Genomic DNA, 13,475 nt, shown 5'->3' on the forward strand with positions numbered 1-13,475 from the left:
CTGGTCAGTGAGATATCTGCTCCAGGGACACAGCCTAACCCTGACAATCAATAGCAGTGATGTGCTGATCTTATAAAGTCTGAGCTGAGTTTCACCTCAACCAGGGTATAAAAGCAGTGCAATATTCAGACTATGTGGTACATTTAGGCAGCCATGGGCTCGGGCACAAGATGTGGCTTTTGGGTCAGTACCAGCAGTGTCAGTGTCCTGCGACTGAAGATGCTGAGAAGTCTCACTGGCTCAATCAAAATTTTCAAGACTGAGATGGACTTTTGTTGGGTAAGGGCAACAACGAATATGGATCAAAGGCGGGTCAATGGAGTGAGATCCATATCAGCCATGATCTGATTGAATGGCGGAGCAGGCTCGAGGGGCCGAATGGCCTACTCCTGTCCCTGTGTTCCTCATAAACCACCCCTGTACAAGAATGATTGTCAAAGTTGCAGGCTAAACTTGGCCAGATGTTTATTCCCACGTCGGGGTCTCCCTTTCCTACCTTTCTCTCTTTGGAGTGTGAATGGAGTTCTGCCCATTCAGCAAAGAATGATGGGATATTGAAGGTGAGATCTTGGAGGCGAGGAAGGAGGTAGAGGTGGAGCTGTTGGTCGTGAGGTCAAGACTTTCACTCTTCAGGGAGTCCTCCATGCTTTGTATCCCGCTCACTTCTTTCCACAGTTGCTGAAGATCTGCTGGACATATTGCTGTGAATGACACCATGATGAGAGTCAATTCAAGGTCACTGACAACAACAACAACTTGCCTTTATATAGCATCTTTAACGTAGTGAAATGTCCCAGGGCGCTTCACAGGAGCATTATCAAACATAACTGACACTGAGCCACAGAAGGAGATAGTAAGACAGGTGGCCATGAGCTTGGTCAAAGAGGTGGGTTTTAAGGAGGAGAGAGGGGATAGAGAGGTTTAGGGAGTGAATTCCAGAGCTTGGGGCCCAGGCAGCTGAAGGCACGGCCACCAATGGTGGAGCGATGAAAATTGAGGAATTATGGCCATCTCTCAACTGATTGTAACACCTACTCAGATGGTAAGGCCTCACCTGCTGGTTACTGAACCTGTCACATCAGTAACAGAACATTAATGTGCTGGATTCACACTGTGCAACATAACCTGATTTTAACTTGGGCTCCAGAATTAGCTTTTGTCGAGTGTAACATCAAGATCAACGTTCCACATGTTATTAGTAAATGTAACTTGAGATTCACCACCCTCTGAGTGAAGAAATTCCTCCTCATCTCAGTCCTAAATGGCCGACCCTTTATTCTGAGACTGTGACCCCTGGTTCTAGACTCCCCAGCCCGGGGGAAACATCCTCCCTGTCAATCCCTGTAAGAATTTTGTATGTTTCATTCTTCTAAACTCTAGAGAATATCGGCCTAGTCTACTCAATCTCTCCTCATAGGGCAATCTCCTCATCCCAGGAATCAGTCTGGTGAACCTTCGCTGCACTCCCTCTATGGCAAGTATATCCTTCCTTAGGTAGGGAGACCCAAACTGTACACAGTACTCCAGGTGCGGTCTCACCAGGGCCCTATATAATTGCAATGGGGCCCTATATTATCTTTAATTCCTGGAGTCTCCGGGACAGTCCTGGAGTTTTAGCAACCGATGTTCCCCTTAAGCCGCTCAGCGCACGGAACCCCGCCCAGCCGGCTCGCTGGCCTTTCCATAGGACGGATTACGCACCCACGATGTTCTGAATGGGCCGCGCACCCTCCAAAAAAATTAATGGGAACATTGTTGGCAAAACCTCCTGGGAATCGAAGCGGGAGCCCGCTCGGCTCAGTGACGCACCGTGCATTCAATCGCTGAGCGATCTGCGGAACTATATTCAGTGAAGTTTCTAAACGACTTGTTGCGAGGGAACAAATTTATGTTTGTGAGAGCTCGAAGGGAGCAATTAGTAAAAGGTATAGGCGGGATGTGGCCATGAGTTGAGTTGTGATCGTGGCTGAATGGGTTCAGTTTGTGGATGTGACACTAATTAGAGGCACAGCACTTCCTGATAGCAGTGCAAGATCAGCCCGCACTTATTAAATCCAAAGGTTGAATCTCCTTTTATTTGCTAATCTCCAGTTGTATCAAAATCATTAATTGTGACTTTTCTAGTGCAGATATAAATAATCAGTAATTGTTTTCAAAATATTGAAATGCGGACATATTTTAATTAGATCACAACCAAGGCAGAGAAGTGTCTGAGGTAGTTTTATGTGTTAAGACTATAGCCTCGAGCTCCCAGTCTCAGCCATCACTGCAGCCTTTGATTCAATGAGAAATAGTGGCGGCAAGATGCGTTTGGGGATACAGGCACTGCCTAATTTAACATATAAAGAGGAATCGTTAAAAGAACGGAGCTTAAAGTGGAAATTAGAAGCAGGAGAATGTGGGTCAATTGCTCTGACGATTTGTGCCTTCAGACCTTGATGAGAGACACTTGCAGTTGGTTCTTCTTTTAAAACAATTTGAGAAACCAGGTGAAAGTTAATGCTGCGATGGAAACTCTCACCTTTTCTCTGGATGGATGAGCCAAGATGGGCCGAATGGCCTTCCTGGTATTCTCCGGACGTGCAGGTCACTGGCAAGGCCGGCATTTATTTATTTATTTATTTTTTTTTTTTAAATTCATGTCCAATCGTTATCCAATCGTTACAATTCTTTGTCAAACGCCAGAGGTCACCCTGCACCAGTCAAGGATCACTCTGCGCCAATGCTCTTAGCCAAAAGGCCTAGAGCCACTGCACCGTTCCTGGAAGTACTGCAATACCAGGTTCGTGCCATGGAGGTGGATGGGTCAGGTCCCCCACACACCTCCGTGGAGGTGGATGGGTCACCAATCCCACCCACCTCCTGTTTACAAAAATGTAAGCATATACCTTCCTGACCAGGGAGAAACCACCCGGAAGTCATGGTGGCTGGTCAGGTTAGTTATGCAGATCTTAGCCAAAAGGCCGGCATTTATTGTCAGTCCACGAGTTGTCCCGCTGGCTGGGCCACTCCAGACGGCCAGTTTAAGGGTGCACCACATTGCTGTGGGTCTGGAGTCACATATAGGCCAGACCGGGTAAGGGCAGCAGATTTCCTCCCTTAAAGGACATTACTGAACAGTTGGATTTTTAGAAAGAAAGACAGACTTGCATTTATATAGCGCCTTTCACGACCACCAACGTCTCAAAGCACTTTACAGCCAATGAAGTATTTTTGGAGTGTAGTCACTGTTGTAATGTGGGAAACGTGGCAGCCAACTTGCGCACAGCAAGCTCCCAACAACAACAATGTGATAATGACCAGATAATCTGTTCTTGTTATGTTGATTGAGGGATAAATATTGACCAGGACACCGGGGAGAACTCCCTGCTCTTCTTCAAAACAGTGCCATGGGATCTTTTAAGTCCACCTGAGAGAGCAGACAGGGCCTTGGTTTAACGTCTCATCCGAAAGATGGTACCTCCGACAGTACTCTCTCAGTACTGCCCCTCCGACAGTGCGACGCCCCTTCAATACTGCCCCTCTGACAGTGCGGTGCTCCCTCAGTACTGCCACTCTGACAGTGTGCTGCTCCCTCAGTACTGCCGCTCTGACAGTGTACTGCTCCCTCAGTACTGCCCCTCTGACAGTGCAGCACTCCTTCCGTACTGCCCCTCCGACAGTGCGGCGCTCCCTCAGTACTGCCCCTCCGACAGTGCGGCGCTCCCTCAGTACTGACCCTCCGACAGTGCGGCGCTCCCTCAGTACTGACCCTCCGACAGTGCGGCGCTCCCTCAGTACTGCCCCTCCGACAGTGCGGCGCTCCCTCAGTACTGCCCCTCTGACAGTGCGGCACTCCCTCAGTACTGCCCCTCTGACAGTGCGGCGCTCCCTCAGTACTGCCCCTCTGACAGTGTGGCGCTCCCTCAGTACTGCCCCTCTGACAGTGCGGCGCTCCCTCAGTACTGCCCCTCCGACAGTGCTGCACTCCCTCAGTACTGCCCCTCTGACAGTGCGGCACTCCCTCAGTACTGCCCCTCTGACAGTGCGGCGCTCCCTCAGTACTGCCCCTCCGACAGTGCGGCGCTCCCTCAGTACTGCCCCTCCGACAGTGCGGCGCTCCCTCAGTACTGCCCCTCAGGCAGTGCGGCTCTCCCTCAGTACTGCTCCTCCGACAGTGCGGCACTCCCTCAGTACTGCCCCTCCGACAGTGCGGCGCTCCCTCAGTACTGCCCCTCCGACAGTGCGGCACTCCCTCAGTACTGCCCCTCCGACAGTGCGGCACTCCCTCAGTACTGCCCCTCCGACAGTGCGGCACTCCCTCAGTACTGCCCCTCTGACAGTGCGGCACTCCCTCAGTACTGCCCCTCTGACAGTACGGCACTCCCTCAGTACTGCCCTGGAGTGGACGTTCGACGATCCGACAGCTTCATGATCACTTTTACTGACACTTTTTATTTCCAGATTTTTTAAAAACTGAATTCAAATTCTCAAACTCCCGGAGTGTGATTTGAACTCGCTGTCTCTGGATTCTTAGTCCAGGCCTGCAGATCACAAGTTACTTGAAAACTACTCAACACGGACTTGAGTAATATCCAGCGGAGATGATGCTGCAGTGTGGGATTTGCAGAGTATAGCGAATAAGGCGGATGAGCTAAGAGCACGGGCAGATATTTGGGAGTATGACATTATAGCCATTACAGAAACATGGCTGAAAGAGGGGCAGGTTTGGCAGATCAATATTCCTGGTTACAGGATTTTTAAACAAGATAGAGAGGGGGGTAAAAAGAAGAGGTGGGGCTTGCAGTACTGATTAAAGAAACTATTACAGCGGTGAGGGGGGATGATATGTTAGAGGGATCATCAAATGAGGCTATATGTGTCGAATTGAAAATTAAAAATGGGGTAATCACAATGCTGGGCCTGTATTATAGACCCCCAAACAGTGGGAGGGAGATAGAGGAGCAAATATGTAGGCAAATTGCTGTGAAGTCCAAAAGCCATAGGGTAGTAATAGTAGCGGATTTTAACTATCCAAATATTGATTGGGACAAATTTAGTGTGAAGGTATAGAGGGTGCGGAATTCTTGAAATGCATTCAAGAGAACCTTTTTAGTCTGTATGTAACAAGCCCAACACGAGAAGGATTTAGTTTTGGGGAATGAAGCTGGGCAGGTGGAAGGGGTATTAGTGGGAGAGCACTTGGTGCCAGTGACCATAATTCAGTCAGATTCAAGTTGGTTATGGAAAAGGACAAGAATAGGCCTGGAATAAAAGTTCTGAATTGCGGAAAAGCGAATTTTTCTAAGTTAAGGAGTGATTTGGCCACAGTGGACTGGAAACAGCTACTTGTGGGTAAATCAGTTGTGGAACAGTGGGAGGCATTTAAGGAGGAGATCCGGAAGGCTCAGGCCAAACATGTGCTATGAAAGAAAAAGGCTGGGAAAAATTATTCTAGAGCCCCCTGGATGTCTCGGTACTTACAAGGGAGGATTAAGAAAAAAAGGGATGCTTATGTCATATATTAACGGTTAAATACTATAGAATCTTTAGAGGAATATAGAAAGTTAAGAGGCAAAATTAAAAAGGATATTAGGAGTGCTAAGAGAGAGCACGAGAAATTCTTAGTCAGTAGAATTAAGGAAAAACCTAAAATGTTCTATAAATATATTAAGAGTAAGAGGGTAACTAAAGAAAGGGCAGGGCCTATTAGGGATCATTGTGTGGAGGCGGAAGATGTTAGGAGGGTTAGAAACATAGAAACATAGAAAATAGGTGCAGGAGTAGGCCATTCGGCCCTTCGAGCCTGCACCACCATTCAATAAGATCATGGCTGATCATTCACCTCAGTACCCCTTTCCTGCTTTCTCTCCATACCCCTTGATCCCTTTAGCCATAAGGGCCATATCTAACTCCCTCTTGCATATAGCCAACGAACTGGTATCAACAACTCTCTGCGGTAGAGAATTCCACAGGTTAATAACATCTCTGAGTGAAGAAGTTTCTCCTAATCTCAGTCCTAAATGGCTTACCCCTTATCCTTAGACTGTGTCCCCTGGTTCTAGACTTCCCCAACATCGGGAACATTCTTCCTGCATCTAACCTGTCCAGTCCCGTCAGAATTTTATATGTTTCTATGAGATCCCCCCTCATCCTTCTAAACTCCAATATATAAAGGCCCAGTTGATCCAGTCTCTCCTCATATGTCAGTCCAGCCATCTTAGGAATCAGTCTGGTGAACCTTCGCTGCACTCCCTCAATAGCAAGAACGTCCTTCCTCAGATTAGGTGACCAAAACTGTACACAATATTCAAGGTGTGGCCTCACCAAGGTCCTGTACAACTGCAGTCAGACCTCCCTGCTCCTATACTCAAAACCCCTAGCTATGAAGGCCAACATACCATTTGCCTTCTTCACCGCCAAGGTGATTGAATTTTTTGAGGAGGTAACCAAGAGGGTCGATGAGGGTAGTGCGTACGATGTAGTATATATGGATTTTAGCAAAGCTTTTGATAAGGTCCCACGTGGTAGACTGGTCACGAAGGTTAAAGCCCAAGGGATCCAGGGCAAAGTGGCAAGTTGGATCCAAAATTGGCTTAGAGGGCGGGAGCAGGCCATCATGGTGAAGCTGACGTCGGAGCTGATCGAGTTAGCGGCTCAATACACCAACCCGGTGTGGGACCGGGAGCTCGACCTGCGGGGGTACAAGATCCCGGTGCTGGAGAATCTGGGGGCCACTCTGGATCAGTTCGATTCCATCGATTTCTCAGACAATGAGATCCGGAAACTGGATGGCTTCCCACTGCTGCGGAGACTGAAGAGCCTGCTGCTGAACAACAACCGTATCTGTCGGATCGGTGAGGGCCTTGAGCAGGCGTTGCCTAACCTGCGGGAGTTAGTGCTGACCAACAACAACCTACAGGAGCTGGGGGATCTGGATACACTTTCAACTATCAAGTCCCTCACATTCCTGAGCATCCTGAGGAACCCAGTAACGAGCAAGAAGCATTATCGTCTGTCTGTGATCCACAAAGCTCCTCAGGTCAGAGTCCTGGATTTCCAGAAGGTCAAGTTGAAGTTTCATGCCTGGTGCAGGGTTGTCGGGGGAGAAGAAAAAAGCTGGTCCTTCTGCACCCGAAGTAGAAGCAATTAAGAATGCTATTGCAAATGCCTCGACGCTGGCTGAAGTGGAGAAACTGAAAGGGCATGTTGCAGATTGGGCAAATCCCAGGCCGGGACAGGAAGGCTGGCACAACAGATGAGGTTGAGGAGGAAGATATGGAGGAGGATCCGGAAGAAAATGTTCAGCCATGAACTCATTGAATGGCGGTGCAGGCTAGAAGGGCCGAATGGCCTACTCCTGCACCTATTTTCTATGTTTCTATGTTTCTAGAGGTAGGAAGCAAAGGGTAATGGTCGATGGATGTTTTTGTGACTGGAAGGATGTTTCCAGTGGGGTTCCACAGGGCTCAGTACTGGGTCCCTTGCTTTTTGTGGTATATATCAACGATTTAGATTTGAATATAGGGAGTATGATTAAGAAGTTTGCAGACGACACTAAAATTGGCTGTGTGGTTGATAATGAAGAGGAAAGTCATGGGCTGCAGGAGGATATCAATCTACTGGTCAGGTGGGCAGAACAGTGGCAAATGGAATTAAATTCAGAGAAGTGAGAGGTGATGCACTTTGGGAGGGCTAAAAAGGAAAGGGTATATACATTAAGCGGTAGGCCACTTAATAATGTGGATGAACAAAGGGACCTTGGAGTGCTTGTCCACAGATCCCTGAAAGTAGCAGGCCAGGTGGATAAGGTGGTTAAGAAGGCATACAGAATGCTTGCCTTTATTGGTCGAGGCATAGAATATAAGAGCAGGGGGTTTATGCTTAAATTGTATAATACTTTGGTTAGGCCACAGCTGGAGTACTGCGTGTAGTTCTGGTCACCATATTATAGGAAGGACATGATTGCACTAGAGAGGGTGTAGAGGAGATTTACGAGGATGCTGTCTGGAATGGAGAATCTTAGTTATGAAGACATATTGGATAGGCTGGGTTTGTTCTCATTGGAACAGAGGAGGTTGAGAGGAGATCACATCGAGGTGGACAAAATATTGAGGGGCCTGGACATAGTGGATAGTAAGGGTCTATTTCCATTGCTGGAGGGGTCTATTACGAGGGGGCATAGTTTTAAGGTGGGTGGTGGAAGGTTTAGAGGGGATTTGAGGGGGGGCTTCTTTATGCAGAGGGTTGTGGGGATCTGGAACTCGCTGCCTGGAAGAGTGGTGGATGCAGAAACCCTCACCACTTTTAAGAGATGGTTGGATGGGAACTTAAAGTGCAGTAACCTGCAGGGTTACGGACCCAGAGCTGGTAATTGGTATTAGACTGGAGGACCTTTTGTTGGACGGTGCAGATATGATGGTAAGTACTGCGGGGAATAGAAAACGACCAGGGTGATCTCCTGGAGTAGTTTCGATCGCCTGGATGGGTCGGAGAAGAATTTTCCCAGATTTTTTCCCCAATTGGCCTGGGTTTTTATCTGGGTTTTGCCTCTCCCAGGAGATCATGTGGCTCCGGTTGGGATAGAGTGTAGAATGTTTCAGTGTAAGGAGTGTCACAGTTGTGTGAGGCAGACTGGTTGGGCTAGGTGCTCTTTGCCTTTCCGTCATTGTTTATAGGTTTATATGTAACCTTCAGAGCTGCTGACCGAGGGCCGTGCGGCTCTTTGATGGCCGGCCCGGACACGATGGGCCGGAATGGCCTCCTTCTGGGCTGTAAATTTCTATGTTTCTATGTATGGAGCCAGACGTTGAACCGAGGCGCTCTCTCCCTGTGTGCTGACGGTTCCGGCAGATGATAAAGTTCCCAGGGCAGTATTGGGACTTCCCCTCACTGTCCCGGCTAACAGTTATCCCTCAAACACTCGCTTATCAGATTAACTGCTCAATCTCAGCACTGATCAACCTGGACACTTCCCCATCCCCCTGTGTGAAAGAAGAAGCTTTGTGGTCCCGACCCAAACGGAGAAACAAAGAGCAGGAAGCAACAAACGTCACGGAAATAGACAATCACCACCCACCAAATGTGGACTTAGTGGGGCGGAGTCTCCGTGTCAACACCTGACCGAGTAACCGTGCTGCAAAACACACTGGGCCAAAGCAAACCTCAATTCAATTTACTGCAAGGAACTGAATCGGAGCAGGCTCTGTGAATATAGGCCCAAGGCTGCAGAGTGGGCCCTGTGACTAAAAGTCCAAGGCTGCAGACTGGGCCCTGTGACTATCGGCTCAAGGCTGCAGAATGGGCCCTGTGACTATAGGCCCAAGGCTGCAGAGTGGGCCCTGTAACTATAGGCCCAAGGCTGCAGATTGGGCCCTGTGACTGAAGGCCCAAGGCTGCAGAGTGGGCCCTGTGACTGAAGGCCCAAGGCTGCAGATTGGGCCCTGTGACTATAGACCCAAGGCTGCAGATTGGGCCCTGTGACTGAAGGCCCAAGGCTGCAGATTGGGCCCTGTGACTATAGACCCAAGGCTGCAGATTGGGCCCTGTGACTGAGGCCCAAGCTGCAGATTGGGCCCTGTGACTGAAGGCCCAAGGCTGCAGATTGGGCCCTGTGACTATAGGCCCAAGGCTGCAGAGTGGGCCCTGTGACTGAAGGCCCAAGGCTGCAGATTGGGCCCTGTGACTGAAGGCTCAAGACTGCAGAGTGGGCTCTGTGACTGAAGGCTCAAGCTGCAGAGTGGGCCCTGTGACTATAGGCCAAAGGCTGCAGAGTGGGCCCTGTGACTATAGGCCAAAGGCTGCAGATTGGGCCCTGTGACTAGAGGCCCAAGGCTGCAGAGTGGGCCCTGTGGCTGAGGCCCAAGCTGCAGATTGGGCCCTGTGACTATAGGCCCAAGGCTGCAGAGTGAGCCCTGTGACTGAAGGCCCAAGGCTGCAGAGTGGGCCCTGTGACTATAGGCCCAAGGCTGCAGAGTGGGCCCTGTGACTATAGGCCAAAGGCTGCAGAGTGGGCCCTGTGACTATAGGCCCAAGGCTGCAGAATGGGTCCTGTGACTGAAGGCCCAAGGCTGCAGAGTGGGCCCTGTGATTGAAGGCCCAAGGCTGCAGAGTGGGCCCTGTGACTGAAGGCCCAAGGCTGCAGATTGGGCCCTGTGACTGAAGGCCTAAGGCTGCAGAGTGGGCCCTGTGACTGAAGGCCCAAGGCTGCAGAGTGGGCCCTGTGACTATAGGCCAAAGGCTGCAGAGTGGGCCCTGTGACTATAGGCCCAAGGCTGCAGAATGGGTCCTGTGACTGAAGGCCCAAGGCTGCAGAGTGGGCCCTGTGACTGAAGGCCCAAGGCTGCAGAGTGGGCCCTGTGACTATAGGCCCAAGGCTGCAGAGTGGGCCCTGTGACTATAGGCCAAAGGCTGCAGAGTGGGCCCTGTGACTGAAGGCCCAAGGCTGCAGAGTGGGCCCTGTGACTGAAGGCCCAAGGCTGCAGATTGGGCCCTGTGACTGAAGGCCCAAGGCTGCAGAGTGGGCCCTGTGACTGAAGGCCCAAGGCTGCAGAGTGGGCCCTGTGACTGAAGGCCCAAGGCTGCAGAGTGGGCCCTGTGACTATCGGCTCAAGGCTGCAGAATGGGTCCTGTGACTGAAGGCTCAAGGCTGCAGAGTGGGCCCTGTGACTATAGGCCCAAGGCTGCAGAGTTGGCCCTGTGACTATAGGCCCAAGGCTGCAGAGTGGGCCCTGTGACTGGAGGCCCAAGACTGCAGTGAACCCTGTGACTGGAGCATTGAGGCTCTGTTACTGGACCAGTAATCCAGAGGCGTGAGTTCAAATCCCACCATGGCAGCTGGGGAATTTAAATTCAATTAAATAAATTTGGAATTAATAAGATAGCAGCAGTAATGGTGACCATGAAACTGCTGGATTGTCATAAAAGACAATGTGGTTCACTAATATCCTTTAGGGAAGGAGATCTGCCGCCCTTACCCGGTCTGGGTCTATATGTGACTCCAGATCCACAGCAATGTGGTTAACTCTTAACTGCCCCCTGAAATGGCCCAGCGAGACACTCAGTTGTAACAAACCATTACGACAAATTCAGCACTGTGGGAGCACCTTTACCACAGGAAGGCGGCTCACCGCCACCTTCTCAAGGGGTAATTCGGGATGGGCAATAAATGCCGGCCTTGCCAGCGATGCCCACATCCCAGGAACAAATACTTTTTTATGGTGTCACACTTGCGACTGAGGCCAGATCACTTGTCATTTATATTTATTTTTGTGGGAGTTGAACTGTTCAGGATGGAACACAGCCAGAGTTTGTTTCTGCTGCTTTTTACCTTTTCCCTTAACTAACATAGCAAAACCTATTATCTGGTCATTATCACATTGCTGTGTGTGGGAGCTTGCTGTGCGCAAATTGGCTGCTGCGTTTCCCACATTACAACAATGATTGCAGTCCAAAAGTACTTCATTGGCTGTAAAGCACTTTGAGACATCCGGTGGTCGTGAAAGGCGCTATAGAAATGCACGTCTTTCTTTACCTGCAGTGGCCCAGCTCAGGTAAATCCAGGCCGTGTCACTGATGGTGTTGGTCACTGATCTGGCCCAGCCTGTAACTCGGCCTCAGGTCTGATTGGTGCTTACCTTGGCTTGGGGATTGTGGGGAGAGGTGTGTGACTGAACCTTGTATCCCGTTAGGCCTTACCTTGAGCCAGGGTCTGGAGTGGTACGGTGGGCTGCCCAGGCTGCAGTGTCACCAGGCCCTGCCGCTGGAGGTTTAGAAGATGCTGTTGTTGGAGCTGTTGCATTTGAAGAAACTGCTGCTGGAAGGTGAGTTGCTTGGTCCCCAACTGCTGCTTTGAAGAGAGAAATACACCGTCAGACACATTTATTCAATCCTGGGATGTGGGCATCGCTGGCAAGGCTGGCATTTATTGTCCATCCCTAATTGCCCCTTGAGAAGGTGGTGGTGAGCCGCCTTCTTGAACCGCTGCAGTCCGTGTGGTGAAGGTGCTCCCCCAGTGCTGTTAGGGAGGGAGTTCCAGGATTGTGACCCAGCGACGATGAAGGAACGGCCGATATATTTCCAAGTCGGGATGGTGTGTGACTGGGAGGGGAACGTGGAGGTGGTGGTGTTCCCATGCACCTGCTGCCCTTGTCCTTCTAGGTGGTAGAGGTCGCGGGTTTGGGAGGTGCTGCTGAAGAAGCCTTGGCGAGTTGCTGCAGTGCATCTTGTAGATGGTGCACATGCAGCCAGGGGGCGCCGGTGGTGGAGGGAGTGAATGTTGAAGGTGGTGGATGGGGAGCCAATCAAGCGGCTGCTTTGTCCTGGATGGTGTCGAGCTTCTTGAGTGTTGTTGGAGCTGCACTCATCCAGGCAAGTGGAGAGTATTCCATCACACTCCTGACTTTTACCTTTATAGTGTCAGCTTTGGCTCAGTGGGTAGCACCCTCACCTCTGTATCAGAAGGTTATGGGTTCAAGGGACTTGAGCACAAAATATCTAGGCTGACACTCCAGTGCAGCAGTGAGGGAGCACTGCACTGTCGGAGGGGCAGTACTGAGGGAGTGCTGCACTATTGGAGGGGCAGTACTCAGGGAGGGCCACACTGTCGGAGGGGCAGTATTGAGGGAGTGCTGCACTGTTGGAGGGGCAGTACTGAGGGAGCATTGCACAGTCGGTGAGGCAGTACAGAGGGAGTGCCGCACTGTCGGAGGTGCCGTCTTTAGGATGAGATGTTAAACCGAGGTCCCATCTGCTTTCTCAAGTGGACGTAAAAGATTCATGGCACTATTTTGAAGAAAGGCAGGGTAGTTCTCCGTGTGCTGGGGCCAATATTTATCCGTCAATCAGCATAACTCAAAAACAGATTATCTGGTCATTATCACATCGCTGTTTGTGGGAGCTTGCTGTGCGCAAATTGGCTGCCGTGTTTCCTACATTACAACAGTGACTACACTCCAAAAGTACTTCATTGATGTAAAGTGTTTTGGGTGGGTCTGATTGGGGAAGGGAGCCGGGCAGGGGTGAGGGTGGTCTGATGCTGCAGGCACGGGCGATCTGATCTTCCCTTGCGGGCCCAGAGAAGGACTCCTGCACCGCTCGGCCCAGCAATGAAAGTGAGCTACTTATCTTCAATGGCCTCTGCTGCCCCAGCTCCCTCCTCCCACTGCGCTGACCTGCCGCGATCGCCACAACAGCTTCCCCGATTGTCTCTTAATCGCGCCGAATCCACTGTTCATTATCCTCTGCATAACACTTAGTAATGGCTTGTCAGGGCTATATTTTTTGAATATAGGATTCGAGCTTTCATACATTTTAACTAAAGGATGTACAGGGTTTATTTTTATGAAGTTCTGCTTTTGTGGTGATGGCTTCACTAACGAGCAGCCCACCCATTAACACAGTCCCCAGCGATGTGTTCCTAAACTGGGATACAAGGCACAGCCCAGCTCCGTGAACCCTGTCACTGCTCCCATTCATCTTATCCGAATGTATTAAGT

At 50.4% G+C, this 13,475-nt stretch overlaps 1 protein-coding gene and 1 pseudogene across 1 annotated transcript in view; one reads left to right on the plus strand and one right to left on the minus strand.

The window, feature by feature from the left end:
- Positions 1-13,475, minus strand: part of foxp4 (forkhead box P4) — a 434,368-nt gene that overhangs the window by 74,192 nt on the left and 346,701 nt on the right. Inside the window, exons 6-7 of the mRNA XM_070859285.1 lie at positions 11,677-11,827; positions 497-701 (exon numbers count right to left, since the gene is read on the minus strand). Of these exons, the coding sequence (XP_070715386.1) occupies positions 497-701; positions 11,677-11,827 (356 nt within the window). The remainder of the gene's footprint in view (positions 1-496; positions 702-11,676; positions 11,828-13,475) is intronic.
- On the plus strand, positions 6,585-7,293 carry LOC139228295 (U2 small nuclear ribonucleoprotein A' pseudogene; annotated as a pseudogene).

Source organism: Pristiophorus japonicus, chromosome 17 (genome assembly GCF_044704955.1).
Source record: "Pristiophorus japonicus isolate sPriJap1 chromosome 17, sPriJap1.hap1, whole genome shotgun sequence".
NCBI classification, from domain to species: domain Eukaryota; kingdom Metazoa; phylum Chordata; class Chondrichthyes; family Pristiophoridae; genus Pristiophorus; species Pristiophorus japonicus.